General features: G+C 35.0%; 3 protein-coding genes across 7 annotated transcripts in view; all 3 read right to left on the reverse strand.

Annotated features, from left to right (window-relative positions):
* The window catches only part of LOC117109700 (BUB3-interacting and GLEBS motif-containing protein ZNF207-like), a 15,433-nt gene extending 11,391 nt beyond the window's left edge, over positions 1–4,042 (reverse strand). For all 3 annotated transcript variants that reach the window (XR_004445580.1, XR_004445579.1, XM_033252079.1), the window contains exons 1-4: positions 3,889–4,042; positions 2,329–2,455; positions 1,520–1,646; positions 685–901 (exon numbers count right to left, since the gene is read on the reverse strand). Coding sequence is in view for 1 of the 3 variants with exons in the window: in XM_033252079.1 (XP_033107970.1) it covers positions 685–901; positions 1,520–1,646; positions 2,329–2,455; positions 3,889–3,929 (512 nt within the window). In the remaining 2 variants the exon portion in view is untranslated. The remainder of the gene's footprint in view (positions 1–684; positions 902–1,519; positions 1,647–2,328; positions 2,456–3,888) is intronic.
* A 2,565-nt stretch (positions 4,043–6,607) lies between these two features.
* Positions 6,608–11,387, reverse strand: LOC117109753 (heparan sulfate glucosamine 3-O-sulfotransferase 5-like). 3 transcript variants are annotated; one of them, XM_033252163.1, is made up of 2 exons: positions 11,252–11,387; positions 6,608–8,885 (listed from the first exon to the last, which is right to left on the reverse strand). In XM_033252163.1, exon 2 carries the CDS (start codon positions 8,836–8,838, stop codon positions 7,438–7,440), a length of 1,401 nt encoding a protein of 466 aa, XP_033108054.1. In that variant the 5' UTR covers positions 8,839–8,885; positions 11,252–11,387; the 3' UTR covers positions 6,608–7,437. The 3 variants fall into 3 exon arrangements, with proteins under 3 accessions (XP_033108054.1, XP_033108053.1, XP_033108056.1); XM_033252162.1 differs by lacking the exon at positions 11,252–11,387 and adding an exon at positions 10,139–10,295; XM_033252165.1 differs by lacking the exon at positions 11,252–11,387 and adding an exon at positions 9,754–9,822.
* Positions 11,388–13,363: 1,976 nt separating this feature from the next.
* The window catches only part of LOC117109706 (exocyst complex component 7-like), a 21,756-nt gene continuing 16,431 nt past the window's right edge, over positions 13,364–18,688 (reverse strand). Inside the window, exons 15-19 of the mRNA XM_033252091.1 lie at positions 18,220–18,340; positions 17,265–17,360; positions 16,491–16,608; positions 15,766–15,899; positions 13,364–15,263 (exon numbers count right to left, since the gene is read on the reverse strand). Of these exons, the coding sequence (XP_033107982.1) occupies positions 15,161–15,263; positions 15,766–15,899; positions 16,491–16,608; positions 17,265–17,360; positions 18,220–18,340 (572 nt within the window). The 3' untranslated portion in view covers positions 13,364–15,160. The remainder of the gene's footprint in view (positions 15,264–15,765; positions 15,900–16,490; positions 16,609–17,264; positions 17,361–18,219; positions 18,341–18,688) is intronic.

Raw genomic sequence — 18,688 nt, forward strand, 5'->3', positions numbered from 1 at the left:
CCTCTGCCCTGTGCCTGAATACTGAACAATACGCAGGCAGCTGAATGTATGGCTGTTTCCATTATTTTCTTTTATGCTCGAGGCTAAAAAAATCAAATTTTCATGACCCTGCCCTTGTTCTTTGGCCTTTTCTTCCCAAAATGTAATCATCTCTTTCTTAGATTATTAAGTAACATTCCACTAAATTTTATAATGATTCAATAAAATAGTTTTTGCGTAACCTTGCTAATACACACAAACCGACAGCGGTGAATACATAACCTTCTTTGGCGAAGGTAACAATAATATAATGCGCCATTAATATAGCACATATTTTCCAATGGACTGCCTCTATGTCCCTTAATGGGTGCAACTCATTTTTTCCAGATCCAGTTTACTTTCCTGAGTAAAATAAAATGCTGGGGAAAGGTTAAATAAATGTGTGCATCCTTTTACGACAAAGATAAAAAATTGAAACCCCTATAATATTAGAGGGCGTCATCTACAGAAGCTAGGTATTTGTACACAAAGCTTAATTAACCAGGTCTATTTATGAGGGTTGTAAAAGATATTGTTGATTGCAAGAATAATTCTTTTTCTAGGACTGAACCCAAGACATACCTGTATGTACGGTTATGTATAGATCTTTTGTTAAATTTTTTTAAAGCTTGTTTTTCATCTGTATAAGAAATGTAAAATTCCTACCCCGGCATCATTCCAAATGGAGGCATCCCTGGCATTCCAGGAATAGGAGGCATTGGTGGCATCGGCATCTGTCCTGGCATCATGCCAGCCATCATACCTGGTCCTGGCATCATTCCTGGCATTTTTGCCATCGTTGCCATTGCAGACACAGGAATGGTAAGCTGCGAGGTACTTGGTTCCTGAGAATTTTTCTTCTCTTCTTTCTTTTTTTCATCACCTACAGAAATTACTTAAATAATCAGGATTGTTGACACTGGTGGTTGTAAGCAGTGGTTATCTAGGGGGTGTGTTGGGGGGTTCCCACACCCTCCAAAAAAACAAGCTTATCCTGGAAATCTTTGAAGCAAAACAATCACGCTAAAGTAGTTAAAAACTACCATCTTACTTTATTTTGCCAGCTAGCACTACCTCACTTCAACATCGTGCCCTCCAACCTTACCTTCGCACTCCCCTACCAACCCAACCTCCCCCATTTTGATACCCCTAGATATGCCACTGGTTGTAAGGATATGGTCCTCAACCGCACATACACAATTCACACCCCCACCCCCAATTTTAAGACATTTAGATATGCCACTCACTGGTTGTAAAAAAACACATCGTTGAACAAGGCGTAAGTTCCGATCCAAAATCAACATAAAAGCAAGTAATTTTTTATTATTTTGCTCTAATTCGAAGAAATTTACATATATATTATTAGGTCAGGTGAAATTCTTAGATCACCATTAATCTTTCTCCCGATTCTCTGCAACTTTAATATTTCATATCCACTCTCAAATTTTCCTTTCTTTCACCCGGTTATTCATTTATTTCAATGGATTCTAACATTTCATACCAGCTACTTTTTCTTGATGACTCTTCAAGTCCGCCTCTGGTATCCCTTCCATTCCATAAATCTCGATTTCAATATCATGCCTCCCTGGAACAGCGTTTGGAACTTTGTCAATATTTTCTTTATGAACCTAAAAAAATATTTTACAGTACTTGTTAATATTTCTGCATAAATTACATTTTTGTGGAGTGGCATACCATGCAAAAAATATATCTCTATCTAGACATTACTGGGAATGACCCAATAAGAGGTGCAGTGTTTATAAACTCTTTGGAGGCTTCAGTGGGGTGATTATTCAAAAGAGGCACTTATTCATGAGTGCTGCTTATTACTGTACATGTAGGCCTACAAATTATTGGAATGTTTTTATCATGTGACGTACATAAATCTGAATTGTAGCCACATTCTAATCTATTAATTTTACTGTATAACAAGAAATGGAGTTGGATTCATCGGCCAACGATTATGACGCAGTGACTGCACGGCGTACTGTAAGATTTGTTACAAAACACCAAGGGATGTATATTTGTATATATAGCAGGCCTATGTACTTTTGGTAAATATTATTTGAATGGAATTAACACACCTGGGTACTCACTAAGTCTGCTACAACCACAGCCATAAATACTTAAGATCATGTATATAGTCAAATAAAGAAGACCTATATCTACAATTCTATATACACAGAATTTCATATTATACAAAAACATATTCAGTAATCTTAATACAAAATATGAAAGTATGTTAATAATTGAAATGATTTTGTTCATGTGTGATACTGTATCTTGCATATGATGGGAGGAGTGGATTACCTGCATGCAATGGATTTGTAAACCTGGACCAGTGTACAGTTTTTTATGACAGATGTGACATTTAAAATGCTTTGCTTTCTGGTGCTGTATAAGAATCTTCTCATCGTCAAAATCTCGGTTGCAATACCTGAGATTTCAAAGGTTAAGGTAAACACTTTCTGAAAAATAATCAAAGACTACAGTAGGCTAGGCCTACATTTGAGTTGGGCATGCAGTGTTCAAAATACATTACATATACACACATAAGTACATACTAATTACGGATCAGGTGGGATCCATGGACCGCGGGTATGTAGCCGAGGTCGAATATCTTCTGCAATGAGTTATGGTTAGGGTTAAAACGTTAAGATAGCTAGATACAAAACCGATAGAGGGCGCTATAGATCGGCAATACAAACATCGCGATAGAAAATAGTGCCCCGACGGAGATAGGATATCCAATGTATTAACTGGGTATTTCGCGGAAGTATACAACAATTTGACCGAATTACTTCCAGATAACACTCCAGAAATGATTTCTGGACCAAGATATTGGCTTTTTAAATGCGCGAATCGATTTAGTAGAAGTTTTTTTAGTACAACCAATGTTTCGTAGATTTTCAATAATAAAAGGAAACCTTCGCTAGTTTTTTGGTTAACATGTTGTTTTCTTCAGTTTTTAAACTATAAAGTAAGTTTTAAATAATATTTGTGAGCATATTAATTGAAATAGATGGCATAAAATTCTATTGTCTTATCACGTACCGCAGCTAGGCTCGGCTCGTACGAATAGAGGGCGCCCTCGTTATATATATACGCGGGGTAAACGATGTTTTCCCCGCTGGCCACTATGTTGTCTGAGGCCTGCAATTAGGCCTAGAGTTATGCGATTCAATATAATTTATTATACGTAGAATCTATAAATAATTGATAAAAATTATTAAATCTAATATAAATATATATACTAAAATACTAAATTATAATCGTTAGTAATTGCCAAGTATTATTTTAACATGGCCTAAAATGCTACATAATTATACTGTAAGGGACACACTTCTTGTATAATAAAAACGATAGGAATTAACTCCAGCAAAAAACATATTTAAAATAGCAATATCTCCGCTAATATTGGTCCGATTTACATAATTTTTCTTTTAAAATGCTTCATTCAGTTATGTATTTCTGTTAAAAATAAATAAAAAAATATTTGGGACATTTCAATTTTTTTTGTTTCTAGCTAATTAAGAAGATATTCAACCTCGGCTAGGCCTACATTATACCCGCGGTTCATGGATGGCACCTGATCCCTACTTACTATACATAAATCAACCTAGTCCTACTACTAGCCTAGTAGTTGGGATATAGGCCTAGGGCTTAGCCCTACTAGGCCCCTAAAGGTGAAGACCTAGGCCCTAGATAGGCTAGCTAGCTAGCCTACTAAGCTAGGTCTCGCCTAGCTAGGCCGGATTCGTCTCGGCCTAGGCTAGGCCTAGGTCTACCTAGCTACCTAGGCCCTACGCCAGGCCCAAAAAACACAAACAAATATAACAATAAGTGGTTACAATTTATATAAAAGGATACCAACACCATGGCTTCATAACCTTCTTTTTCTTTCTTCCCATTTTGTAATGAAAACACTAGTCAAATACGAATAATTAAAATGAGAATTAATCACAATTTCCCTCGCTCTTCTCTTGCACGGGATTTAGAGCATGGCGGCGGTGGTGGCGTCGGTTTTACTTTTTTTGTGTTGCCAGGTCATCAATCAATAATCATTCAATAATAATTCAGAGCGGCTTTTTTTTTTTATCTTCTTCATTGAGCATTTATACATACTCTCTTTTTGCGCAAACAAAAACGTTAATTGTTATTTTCATTTTTAATAGTTTCAAAGTCTTTTGATATTATATCAATGAATTTTCTAATACTTTTAATAATTTATTTATAATAGTTTTTTTTTTAATTCTGTAGGCCTACTTGTTATTTGTTAATGTTTTTATTGGGATTGTTTATATTTGCACATAAATTATTATCTTATTGTTATATAAAAAAATCAAATAAATAAATAATTACTGTAAATAAATTTAAAAAATAGAAAATATTAATAAACAAATAGGCCTAAATATATAAATAAATCTTGCATTGGTATTTTTTTTATATTTTTGATACAAGTTCCGTTTTGTTTATTAGGCCTTTTGTTAACCTCTGCTTTGTTGTGCCATCAGCTTTAAAGCCCCATTCCCGTCAAAATTTCACTAAAAACTTTGTTTAGAAAAAATGCATATGCATTACTCTAATTATTATAAACTATGAACAAATATTGGCATATTATTTTATGGTTTTTTTATATTCAAGTTCCGTTTTGTTTAATATTAGGGCCTCTTGCATCAACATTAATATTTTATATTACGTGTTCAACATCGATTTGAATCGTATGGGGAAAATTGCATTAAATCTTGCATTTCGTATTATTTTTTATGGATTAAACATATATGAATATGAAGAAAAACATGCCTATCCTCTTTACCATGAAATCTTTTAATGCCATGAGAAAAACGCTGCTTTCTTAGTTACAATTCAATGCTGCAGGCCAATGATCCAACAAAGATCCTTTTCTTCTATTGGTGCAAGAGAGTTTCACAAAGTCAACTGACGGTTGTGTTGGTTTGGCTTCATTATTTGAGAAATAAAAGGAGGTTGATAAAGAAAAAAGTAGAATCGGATCTAAATGATTCCATAGTAAAGTAGTAGGCCTACTTGAATTTGACCGGTCTCCATCGCGTTAGAATGTAATATAGGCCTATTAATGCATTTGCATAATGTCTTTTTTAAGTGAATTTTGACCTGTTTTATTGTTGGGAGAGCCTCCCGATAGTATTAAGTTTAATTTTAGGTAATAGGTATACAGCGTGGAGGTATAAATGTATACACCAAAAACACTACTTGAATCGATTAGAGAAGAATGACATCATAATGAGAGAAAGATTAAAAGCATATCACTAAGTGATAATGATGAAGTTATTGTCGATGATGACATTGTTGTTGCTGCTGATGGTAGTGATGATGATGATGATGATGACGAGGATGATTTCGTTCGATAATTTCTAATGGATTCACGACATTATTGTAATTACATAATTGATTTGATTGATCTTTGATTGATCTTTGATTATGAACATTATTCACTGGATTCACGTCTAGACGCTATTAAAAAATACCGTATTTATTAGAATTAATTACCGCCATCCGTCAAATGACTTGATTATTGATCCCACCAGGTTAAAACAAAAATGTAATTCTACTGGAGTGCTATAGCATATGTTGGGAATGATGTTTTTTCCATTAGATTCGTTTACAGCCATTTACGGGGGACTTTTATTCGAGGAAAAAATAAACGCCTCGGGGCGTATATTCGAGGGAGGCCGTATTCCAAATGAGGCTCTTAGGGGGCGTTTATTCGAGAAGGCGTTTATTCAAAGCGGGGCGTTTATTCAAATAAATACGGTACTCTAATTATATAATTATGATGGTTGATTGATTGATTGATTGCTAAATGGACCTTTCCACTAAGCACCACCCCTTGGATATTGTCACTAAGTCGAAAACGACTGCGCAAACGCATGTAACCACGTGTGTTCCCGTGTGACATTTGCACTCCTGTTCTGATTGGTCAGTTGTAAAGTTTGATTGACACTCGAGAAAGGTCCATTGCCTTGTTGGTGCAGGGAAGTAATTTCACTGTTCCCTGGTTGGTGTAATAGTTACAGGAATTATAGCACAGAAAATTCACCTGTTAATAATTGTATTGTAAATTCTCTTTTGGGGAAAAGGCGAAGCTCCCATCGTCATGAAATAGCGCTATAATTTCAGTTGCGGATCCAGGAATTCAAAATAGAATGGTCCCCGGGAGGTATTTTCACAGAGGGAGGATGATCTATACCACCTCAGCCCCATCCATAGCTGGTGATGAGGTAAGAACATTCGTGATTATGGCACCTGATGGCCAAAAATTTCACTCTCAGATTTAAAATTTGAGTATATATTTTCTTACATCTCCGTTTTTTTGTTTTTTTTTTGCTTTTTTTTTAAATTTTGAACAATTTAGCGTGAGTTTTGTAATGTAGGCCTATGAGACTAGTTTACTCTTATTCGTATGACTTGTAATAATAATAATGTCTGTTGTCGAATGAAATTTTAAAAGTTACAAGAGGAATGTGATGATAGCACCAATGATGTCCATACAATTCATTATTTTAGTACAACGGACAACTTTTGAAATGAATGGGTCATCAGAAACTGATCGAATGGAAGCATTTTATTCAAATATCCAAGACGGGTTACGTATATTTCATGTACATCAATCTCCTACCAGCCATGTTCATGGTTCACTATCTCTTAAAAATTTTATTTTTTCATTTTTTACAGAATTTGATTTATATAACACACATAGCGCATACATTTTCGAAAAACAGCTCAAGGCACTTTTTTCCTTAGTCAATCGATATAGATTCAATTATACACAACGTACAAACTCCTCTGCTCTCCATGTGGAGTATTCCTAATTATTAATCACGTTATGATGATATACTGTAAAATATTACACATTTATTACACATGACCTTAGATATAGGTCTATCCATTTTCATTTTTAGGTGGTCTGATCCCCACCTTTCTTCACTCTGTGAATTAAGCCCAATAATAAATTAGAGTACCTGAAAATATTTTTTTATGAAGAATGACCATTTTTAGAAATATGCATTATTTTCGGTGGTGGATCCAGCGGGGGGGGGGGCGCATGAGTGCCCGTGCACACCCCCTCCCCCCCCCAGTCAGTCAAGCCGAAAAATAAAAAAGAAGGAGAAAAATTTCAGTTAATGAGAGAAAAGAGGAAAACAGAAGGAGTGGACCCATGAGTTCAATGGCGATCCAGGAGTGGGTGAAGGGAGAGCTCGATTATTTACCACTTATTTACACCAACCATGGTGGGTCTGAGGTGAGCGTGGCGGCGTGAACTTCATTTTCAACTTCAACGTGAGAGATGAACATAATCCGCTCAATTAAAATAATAATGTTTAAAGTGTAGTACAAAATATATTCAGTTTTTTGAAAATAGGCCTATTACTGCCCATCTTAAAGTTGCATCCAATTGAACTGTTTTCCTGTTAATCTAGCAAATTCTTGATTGTAAGGTCGATAAAAATCGTACATAATTGTTAATTCCTTTTTGCCAAGCTTTGCTTTCTGTGTAAAACCTGGTGTGCTTCTTCCAGGGCAATTTAACGAACGGTTTATCTTCAAGCAGGTTCCACGTTTTTCCGAGCGGTAAATCATACTAGGGGTAAAGAATGGAACAAGCCCAAGAAAGTCCTGAATGCGTTTCAACTCGACATATGCATTTCTTTGAAGACTTCCTAAATCAACTATCAAGAAACGGTCAAGAGGGAATTTCTTGAGCCAGTTTTTTAAATGTTTGGAATAAATACTTGTGTCCGTTGTTGTCCGATTCTGGTATACATAACCTTGTGGGCTGATAAACTTCTCAGTAAATAGTTTTCCTTGTTCTTCAGGTGATCTCTGTTTTGCTTTTAATAACTCTGACTTCTGTTTTCTTCTTAATACATATTCAGTATCGTGATGATATTCGGATATTGCGCGCTCCACAGGATCTCGTACGCACAATATGAATTTTATATCTTTCGGAAGATTTTTCAAAATCGCCTTTGGAGCGTCTTTGGTAATAAAATATTTAGGTGTCTTTTCAAAAGGTAGTTGGTCTACATTTGAAAATCCCATTTTGGAACGGTAATAATCGATCCCCTTCTTCATTTTATCCGGTTTATCAAAGAAATGTATCTCGTTACCAAATGAATGTGAAATTTGTGGATGCTTGCCTAAAAAATATCCCAGAGCTGTTGTGCCACTTTTCTTTACGCCAATCAAGATCACCAGGGGTAGTCTCTGCTCGTAACCTAGACTCTTCATTATGTTGGTAAAAACGTACCACATTCTTCCATTTGGTAGTGACAAAAATTTAACGTTATTATGTTGATTAAACTGTGCAATCTGTGTAGTAACTTCCTTTTTAAGTTTAGTGGGAAACTGACGGTCAATGTAGTGAAGGATTTGCGCCTTTCCTGGAGAATAAGGTCGATATTTGTTATGATCATAATATTGAACAGGAGATGAGCCTTTCTCTTTTACATCAGTTGATGTCAGTTTTTCCCCCAAAAATATACCTTGTTTACCCCAAGTTGCATTAACATTATTAGCTGCGAACGCAGGAGGCATGGAGAAGGCGTCGTCTGGTTGTTGTAAGAAATCTGCCTCATAAGAACTGGAGCTAAAATCGATCGGTTCCGTGGGTATTGCGGCTACTTTGTGTATATTCGATGGGTGTAATCTACGTGCATTCTGCAGTGGCGCTGTTCCTTGAAGATTTAGGTTCGTGTTGGTGGACAGAATGAGAACTGTAAATGTCACTACCGCTACTAAGCCAGCTATCAGCTGCCGTCGGGACAATATCGAAGCCATTAAACGATCTTTAATCCTCGGTCATTTTAATACCAGTAACCTGTAAACTAAAAGTAGAAAACACATTAAGAATGTTTCATTTTTTTGTTGTTTCGGTAATTATCTCTACATCGGCGCGCCTATAAGGCGAATCTTCTCAATAATAATAATAATAATAATAATAATAATAATAATAATAATAATAATAATAATAATATTATCAGCAAATTTGCAACTTAATTTAAGACCAGCATAGCACCAGGCCGACTGTTTCAGTAGATTACGGCATTTTATTCCTCATAATTATGGCGACCGTCCTCAAATTCAAAACGCTACTCAGCATGACTCTACGCACTACAATATAAGGAACCTTTGAAACTCTGCCAGAAACAGATATCAAGGAAATTATTATCAAGTCTTCGAATGCATCCTGTATTTTGGATTCACTGCTAGACTCTCTGCTACTAATTATCAATTCTGAATAAGAAGAAGTTGTACCTCTTTCAATAAACCTTCATCAAATTGCCTTCAAAGACCTAACCATTCCAAAAGCAACCGTTTGTTTCTGTCCAACAATATAGCAGCACACTACGTTAATCCATCCGTGAAACACTAAGATATACTCGTTCATTTTAACCAAACGTTTCAAAAGAACCAAGAAACCATGAATAAAATGATAGGCTATGCCAACAAGCACAGTTATTAAGAGTGCGACAATAGTTTTTATATTGCTCTCAAAAATATTTTTATAAGGCAGGGTAACTAAAATACACTGCCCTGTCCTATTTAAAGTTTAGTCAACACCCTACGGTACTAGGCCATTCATTTGTTTTCCCAACATTAAACTGCAACACTATATCAAAATTTATTAATAGTACCATTCTAAAACTGCCTAGTATTAGCAAATGCCTTTACGTTTTATACCAATCAGCTTACCAATAACTCTATTACTAATACTGGCACAGTCATATGAAAACCACCACCAACAACAGCCACAACATAAAGAATAACACCTACAAACACACTATAGCCTACCCCAGCTGCTTTGATGCGTACATAATTATTCTACCATTTTCGACAATTCCCAAAGAGAATAAAATAATACGAAAAGGTTGTACTGAGTACTTAGAGAAGTAACTTTCTAACCCTCTCCCTTGGAGGTGTCTAAAGGGAATTCACTACCATTTTTAATTAAAATAGCCGAATTTGTATGAGAATGTGAGTTTCGTATAAGTTAGTCTAAGACCCTGTGTGGTTCGGCAATAAACCACGAATGTTCACCGAGGCATTTAAATGATTACTACTGTACAATAGAACATACCAATTATGCCAGTTGATGTTGATGTCACTTGTCAACGGTTCTCCTCCGGAAACTATTTGCTATTACTATTAGTCAAAGACACCGTCTAGGAAGACTCAAGTATACCGGTGCAGACTCACTACAGTGTTACATTCGGTGCCTAGGTCAATATTATTATTGTGGTTAAATTAAACAAAACCTTTCTTCTCAACAAAGAACGGCATAGAAAAGAAATCAAAACCGTAACGGCACACTAGAAAACGACAAAGGACTATTAAATATATGCATATGTTATACTATATAGGTCTACCTGCGGGAGACCTCTCCGGAGTGAATTCAGATCACAATAATTAAGACTAAAACGTGAAACAAGTTCATGTAAGTTCATGTTCATGTTTAGAAATTAGCTTTATAAGCCTTGAAAATATTAAAGTTAAAAATCTGTCTCTTATACACATCTGTCTCTGCTCGTAACCTAGACTCTGCTTATTGGCTATCGCTTATTTTATATATATATATATATATATATATATATATAATATAGTGATCAGTATGCCTTGGTTATAGAATAGTTATTATATATCAACACAAATTTACACGAAATATAAATAATACTTGGCATATGTGTTTTGATTTGAGAAAAAAAAATATAACAATATCGACAAAGCAAGTTTAGACTGGTGAAATGTCCATATTGACTTGCGACTAAATTGAATGAAAAGTTGTTTTAAACTAAAATATAATAAATTAGACACTCTCTAATCCGCCTCTGCTGCCAGCTGTTAGGCTACAACAGCCACTAAATTTTACAAAATTTTAATGCATATCAATGTTATGCGCTACTCACTTATCTATCTAAAACTGCTGTGACCCCCCCCCCCCCCCCCCCCCATCACCTGGATCCGACCCTGATTACGTTCTACGTCCTACCGTCGTCGTGCAATCGAAAGCTTCCTACTATTTAGCAAACTACACGTTTTATCCATACATGCTTTTACGAGAGATACCAAATTATAGTCTCTGCTACATATGGTTATTATATTTAGCAAGAGCGATGCAGTTTGACAACATCCTACTAACTCTTTTGAATGGTTATTCTATAGTCGAATAGTGTGGTAAGTCTCAGAAACTTACATTATTAAAATCCAGCGAAGGAACGACTAAACAACGAATTCATAAGCAAATCAACTCCAACATAACATCTGCACATCTGGTAATAAAACAAATTACTGACGGATAGCATACATTAGCGACCCACGTGATATGTATATTCATATCATAGTCAGCAGAACTCCTTTGAGAATAATTTCGATATTGTTTCGGCAAGCGGTAAAGTAGCATCCCATCGAGCAGTGGCGAGCCAATAATAAATACATATCCTTGATGATGACACTTCTAATGGATGTTGAATCATCCAATAGTAAGTAATCCTATCGTAGCGATCTACTTTTTTACTCTGCATTATGCAGATTCATATCATCATAATCTACCAGTTTAATTTCTGTAGTCGTGCTTAAGTATGGTACTTGATTGTTAACTGGACGTAGAAAAGGTGGAATTGACAACGGCTAATGATAATTACATCCCTACTTCGTCATCTTACTTCGATTCTACCAAAATTAAACAATACGCAAGGCCAAATACTAACATACAGAAAGGCCAAATACTAAAGAAACAGCAACAGCAATAATAATAATAATAATAATAATAATAATAATAATAATAATAATAATAATAATAATAATAATAATAAACAAATTAAAGATGAAATGTTTGGCAAAAAAAAATCAGTTGAAATTTTACACAAATCATCTAAAAGCATCACAAATAAGTCTAAACTTCCAACCTGAAACAGGTCAATAAAAAAGTGTTCGCTAATTTATACATACTTTTCTACATCAAAATCGTTTAACTAATTACCGTATAATTTAAGGGTCTATGCAAAAAGAATACAGGAAAGGTATTTTTAATTGTCCGTTAATTGACAGGGACATTTTTGCTCAGCCAAATGTATAATTGTAAATTAATACCTTATTCAAAGAAATTAACTTTTTCCATTTTCTAGTGCTGTACATCAATAACAGCATTAATCACTTACCTCAGATGGAATAATAGCCAATGACTGTGTAGATCCGTTCAGTTTACACATGTGTGTGTTTCTGATACCATTTAATATTAATGACGTTGTCGTCGCAACGTTTCGTATCCCTTAATGACGCATTTAAAATTCAAATACATTTTCAACATTTTGAAGTGAATGCCATACGAGAAATCTAAACACCATTCCCAAGTACAATACAGTATTAATGAGACGTCTTCAGACAAAAATATTGTGTACGACACGTAGTCTAAATTTAGCAGACTGTAATTGTTCATTATTATTAATAACCTGCAATACGTACATTATATATTTGTTTGAAGGCTCCAAAGGGATGTTGACTATTAGTGGGGTAATATTTTAAACACAACTCATCTCTTTAAACCCACGTCAATACTTAACGTGCGATCTATTAAATTAAAATCAAATCAATCAGTCTGGAAAATTCACCTGAAGCAGTGTACTGTGTATACAAACGCTTGTGATAACAAAATCTGCTTTCGTAGGCCTACTGCTTTATGTATTAATCCCTTTCAGACTATCAAATTTTATATGACAAAAACATATGACATGCCCAAATATGGTCATGATGACATCACATCATGACCATATATAGACACATCATGACTATACATGGGCATACAACAGTTTTTGTATCAAACAAAATTGGATAGTTTGATCAGGGCTTTAGACTAGAACAGCATCATCGTATTATTCATCAAATATTGTGTATTTTAGAAGACTTTCTTCATAGGTTTAACAAACAATAATAAATTTACTGCAAATCTCTATCATTAGAATTGGTGCCTTGTCAGAAAGCTATAGTCTGTCCCCATTCAGCTTGTAAATAATTATATGTCAAACCATTTTATATATTATATAAAATGGTTATTTTGGTTTGATTTCTGGTTGTAAAACAAATGAAAAACAAGAATAACAAACGAAAGTCAAGACCTGTTTCCAGCTGGGCCCTCCAAAAAGAAACACCCTACAGTACTCATTTCCGAACAGTGTAATGTATCTTTCTCTAACATGCACATAGGTCATATTAAATGTTGGTATCTCAGCAACAAGTAAACTCAATTTGTTTGAGTAAATAACGCTGAAGAGAAATTATATGTAAACAGAACAAAACAACACGACATTGATTTATGTTTATAATATTTGTTTATTCTGATGGATCATACATACTGTTTACACTATCAATAAAATCTTTCATAAATCTCTGTCCATACTTGTATCAAGTTATATGTTGCAAATACCTGTAGTCTACCCATATACATGGACCTTATGGGAGCGTCAATCAATCTTATTAACTAACCAATCAGGACAGGGCCAAGAATACACGCGTCCAGACGTGCTATTAGGGAGCTTTCGATTGAATGATGACGGCAGGACGTAGAACGTAGTGACGTCACTAAAATTCATCTGCGCATGCGAGAATGTTAAGGTCACCTCGTCGAGTAGATTCCGGAACGCAATTTGGTCAAATCTACATATACAGAGAACGTAGGACGCCATGTAGGACAGTCACGCATGAGTGATTCCGTTTTAGCGTCGCGTCGTTGCACAAATCGAAAGCTCCCTATTGGTTTGTCGGACCTTAGCAACAGTATCCAAGGGGCGGGGCTTAGCAGAAAGAGCCACAAAAGGTTATTTTATCTCAAATAACAAATGGTGACTAACAAGACAGGCCATTGGTGTATTCCTTCATCAGACAGTTTATTATTCTTTCCTTGTATCATCATATAAGCACATAACTGATGTTATAAACTAAGTAATGCAAACATCAAATGTGATACTAAGCAAATAAGTGTGCACTATCAGAGTTAACTAACATGACATATATATATATATAACAGATAATTAGTGCACATATGTTACTTGTGATATCACGATAAATTTCTTGCTATGGTTACACCATGGAGAAATATGAGAAAGAGTGGAAGAGAATATCATCACCGATTCCTCATCTTTTCAAATAAAAATTTGTAAAATATATGCAACATAATGTTTAATATCATATTTTCTTATGCCAATTTATAATAAATTCTTTGTTCACTACACAACCTGCTACATGTATAAGAATTTATCGCCTGACATCTTCTTCAGATAAATGAACAGTACTGTGACATAATATTGAATACTTACGTAGTATTTTAATCAGTCACCCATGCAACAATCACAACTATTTATATGGCGACGTCAACAAATTGAATCATACTACCTACTAAATAAAGCTGTGTCCAGAATATCAAATTTTTTTGGACAAAAATATGTGATATGCCAAAATTTGGTCATGATGACATCACATCATGACCATATATAGGCACATCATAACTATATATGGTCATATCATAACTATATATGGTCATATCATAACTATATATGGTCATATCATAACTATATACGGTCATGCAACAGTTTTTTGTCTAAAGAAAATTTGATAATCTAGAAAGAGCTTAAGAACCATGTAGCAATATTTAGTAATCTGATTTTTTTTTTTTGATGTGAACGAACGGTACTCTGACTTATATACAATTTTGAATAAAAAGCCATGCAGCGATCGTTGTAGCTCATCACAACTATTTACTTGGTGACGTCGAAAAGAATTTGTTGATCATACTGCCCCTGTAAATCATCACTATAATCAGGCTCATCATCACAGGTCATCACACTTGTTTACAGGACGTCAAGGATTTGTCTATCATGCGGCCCACCTAAGCAACCACCATGGTCATCAGTCTTCCATGTAACAACTATCGTAGCTCATCAACACTGTTTATGCAGTGACATCAAAGAATTTGTTAATTATACTGCCCCCACCCCCCAATTCATCATTGTAATCAGACTCACTTGTTTACGCGGTGACGTCAAGATTTTTTCCGATCACGTGCCCCACCTAAGCCACCATTGTAATCAGCCGCCCATGCAACAACCATCGTTTATGCAGTGACATCAAAGAATTTGTCAATCATACTGCCCACCTGGTCAGGATGGTATTTGATGTATTTTTCTGGGTTTTTGGTGAAGTTTGTTGTTGCGTATCTGTGTAGAAAATAATGATATTATATTTTTTGCGTTGAAGCTGTGTGGGGAGATAGGCCTTTTTGAATTTCAATCGAGAGGTCATAGGTTCGAGACCAATGATTAGCCACACTGCCCTTGGCAAGGCAATTTATTACAGTAGAAGCAGTTTGGCACAGCAGGAACAGTTTGGTTTGCTAACGTTGAGGTCAGGGTTTCAATCCCTCGCTGTGTATTTCGCTTGTGTCCTTGGAAAAGGTACTTTATCTGCATTGCTTCTCTCCACCAAGGAGTATAAGTGGGTAACTTGTTGAAAAAAAATGCCAAATGTGCTGATTAGCTGCGGTAATAATATTGTGAAACGCATGGAGGCCTTAGCTTGATGCGCTACGTAAGTCTACCATTATTATTAATGTCTATGTTTGCTGTGGCTAATGGGAAAGAACTTTGTAATACCGCATGGTAGCGAATGGATAACATTATAGGAAAGAGCGTTCAGCATTTGATGCACTCAGCAATTTACCTTTCCATGAATGTTCTGTAGGCGTTGATTACAGTTGCTTTATTTTCTTCTCTTAGCATTTTTCGCAACTGCTCGTCTGGAACAGCGTAGCACTTTTGGACTTTGAACAAATCTTCAAGTTCCGTATTAAAACCCTGAAATGATAAGTATAATATAGTACTTATGATTAAATTTTTCAAGTAATTAAAGCATACTAATTGGCCAATTTATTGCTTCCTTGGTCATAACAATATACTTAGGCTAATTACAAAATATTTCAGTGGGATAATCGTCGGTTTATTAAACTATTTTCAAAACGTACCAGCCATCTTTTCCAACGTACCGATAATGTACTGGACTCGCCACGAACATCAAATGGAGTTATCTGGGTAAACATCAACCCTTGTTGAACAGCCATCATACCAAATAATACTAACAGTACAATCAAACTATTGCAAACGTGGTTACAATATCCTCGTCGCCATTGTAATAGATGTGTTCACACAAGAAGTATACTCAACAACTGACTATACTGTACTGAACTGCTCTGTTACATAACAGTCCTTTTAATAACAAACATTTGCACATGGAACAATTTACATATAAGAATTTACATATTAACTAATCACTACAATGACCATATCATTTTAAGATGCTCCAATGGGTTAATTCTAATGGTTCAGTAATCACTGCAATATGCTCCTTAAAGTACATTTATATCAACCTTCCAAATATAGGCACAATACCTTAAACTTATCCTTGATATGTTGTCTCTCGCGATCTTTCAGTCGGCCTCCGGCTTCACGCTCAAGTAAAAATGGTGGTCGACTAGCTTCATGAATTTGAGTAATTACACGGCTCCAACTAATGAAAATATAATATAAATAAACAATAAACACAGTAAAATGAAGATATTATGATAATAAAACTTCATACAGTTATTATGAACTTATAAGATTAATTTAATAACTAAGGAGGAAGCAGCTTAGCACAGTTGGCTAAACTGGTGGTAGCCACTTTGCGTGTGATGAACCGTAGACATCTCTACATAAAACTTGGTCCCTGTTTAATTCACATTGCTGCTATAATTTAGTTTTAGCTGCGGGTCTGAAATTGAAGTTTCAAAAGTGCACCCTCTTTTGGTCCTTCCATGTGCTTTTTATACTTGCATTTCAGTTGAAACACTAGGGAAGCAGTGGGTGAAATTGAAACGGGCACAAAAAATTAACAATAGATATCTCCACGGTTCAGCACATACTCAGTGGCTATCACCAGTTTAGCCGAATGAGCTAAATGTTTAACCAAGTAATTAGCATAGAAGTGTGGCAGTATAGAAAAGTCGATTCCAGTAAATGACCCATCATTTTAAAGCCTATAATGTGGAGAATATGAATATATTAAAAAGTCTATTTTCATATTTTAGTCACTGATGATAGTTTTGTCATGACTTGCCCCATCTATTTTTTCTACTATGAATAAAGAGGGCACTCCTGTCCTGTCATCATTTGACCATGCCTTACCTTTTTGTGTATTCCACCTTTTGATCTTTAATGATTTGCTCATAATGACTTTCCACATCTGGATTGAAGCACATTACAAGTTGGATTAAACCTGATCTGAGAAACATAAAGACATACAAACTAAATTATAGCGTTTCATCTTGACTTCAGTGAATTTTTAAGACTAGAAATGTCTGATTTATAACATGTTTAAAAGTTTTTTAATGCTTTAATATATTTTTAATAATTACATATACAACATTCTGATTTATCATTGAATCTGTACATTTTATGTTATCACTTATTATATACTTTAAATATATTTATATAATTAATTATCAATCACAAAATGCTAATCATAGAAAAATTAATGTTATATCTCCGTAGTACATACTGAGTATTTGTAAATGTGTACTATATTTAAATTAAGAACGCATTTTCACTGTTTTCTGAGGGCCAAATTGAATTTTTGATTTAACACCGAAGGCCACACCCAAAGTTTGATGTTTCCAATGAGCTTCCAAAAACCTCAAATTTACACTACACCACATTATTCTTAGTTTTAATGCAACTTTCAGCGTTGTGCAGTAAAAAACAAGGTGTTTTCTAGCCAGTTTTGCTTAGCGAGCTGCACACATAGGGTTTTTAATTCATTTTTTGTGGGTCGCAAAAAAAAAATCGCTGTTAGGCCGCACTTTGCCCACCTGTGATCTATTGAATGGTGTGAGAATCCCAAATAATCAAGTATGCTAAATAATGCACCCTTCTGTAAATAAATACAGATCTCCCTCTAAATAAAGACCACTCCAATTTAAGACCACCTCTAATTAAAGACCACTTTTCTGTGGTCCCAAATTAACAAATGTCTTTATTTTTATTACTCTAATTAGAGACCAAAGCCACTAAAGACCATGGAAACTGTGGTCCCAAAAGAGGTCTTTAATTGGAGGTAGACCTGTATAATAAATAAACTTACCTTTGCAAAGACTTGAGAAGATAATGGTAGTTGTTGAGTAGGAAGATGGCACCAAGATATTGGTCATTGTAAGTCTTGGCTTTCTGATCTAAGTTGAGACCCAGAGCTCCAAGTACTTTTGCTGCAAACAATTCACAGTGTCATAATTAATTAAGTTTATTTTTATTGCATTGATTTTTTTTCCCTACCTGACAAGTGATTTGCATTCTTTTCTTTTCTTTTTTTTTTTTTTTCCCGATTATATAATCCTTTTAATTTATTGTTATTAGTTAGGTCATTAGATTAGTCCGGGGACCTTAATTACAGGCCTACGGCCTCCTTGGTCCTCGGCACTTGTAGTAGTTAAGTTGCAAATTACAAGAGAAATAAAATGAATAAATGAAATGAATGAATGAATTGAACCCACAATCTCCAGATAACTAGCCTGGTGTCATAACCACTAGACCATTTTAGTGACTAGAGTTGAATC

The sequence above is a fragment of the Anneissia japonica genome, unplaced genomic scaffold, assembly GCF_011630105.1.
Source record: "Anneissia japonica isolate Jap-2015-1 unplaced genomic scaffold, ASM1163010v1 scaffold3782_len1007564_cov172, whole genome shotgun sequence".
Lineage (NCBI taxonomy): Eukaryota > Metazoa > Echinodermata > Crinoidea > Comatulida > Comatulidae > Anneissia > Anneissia japonica.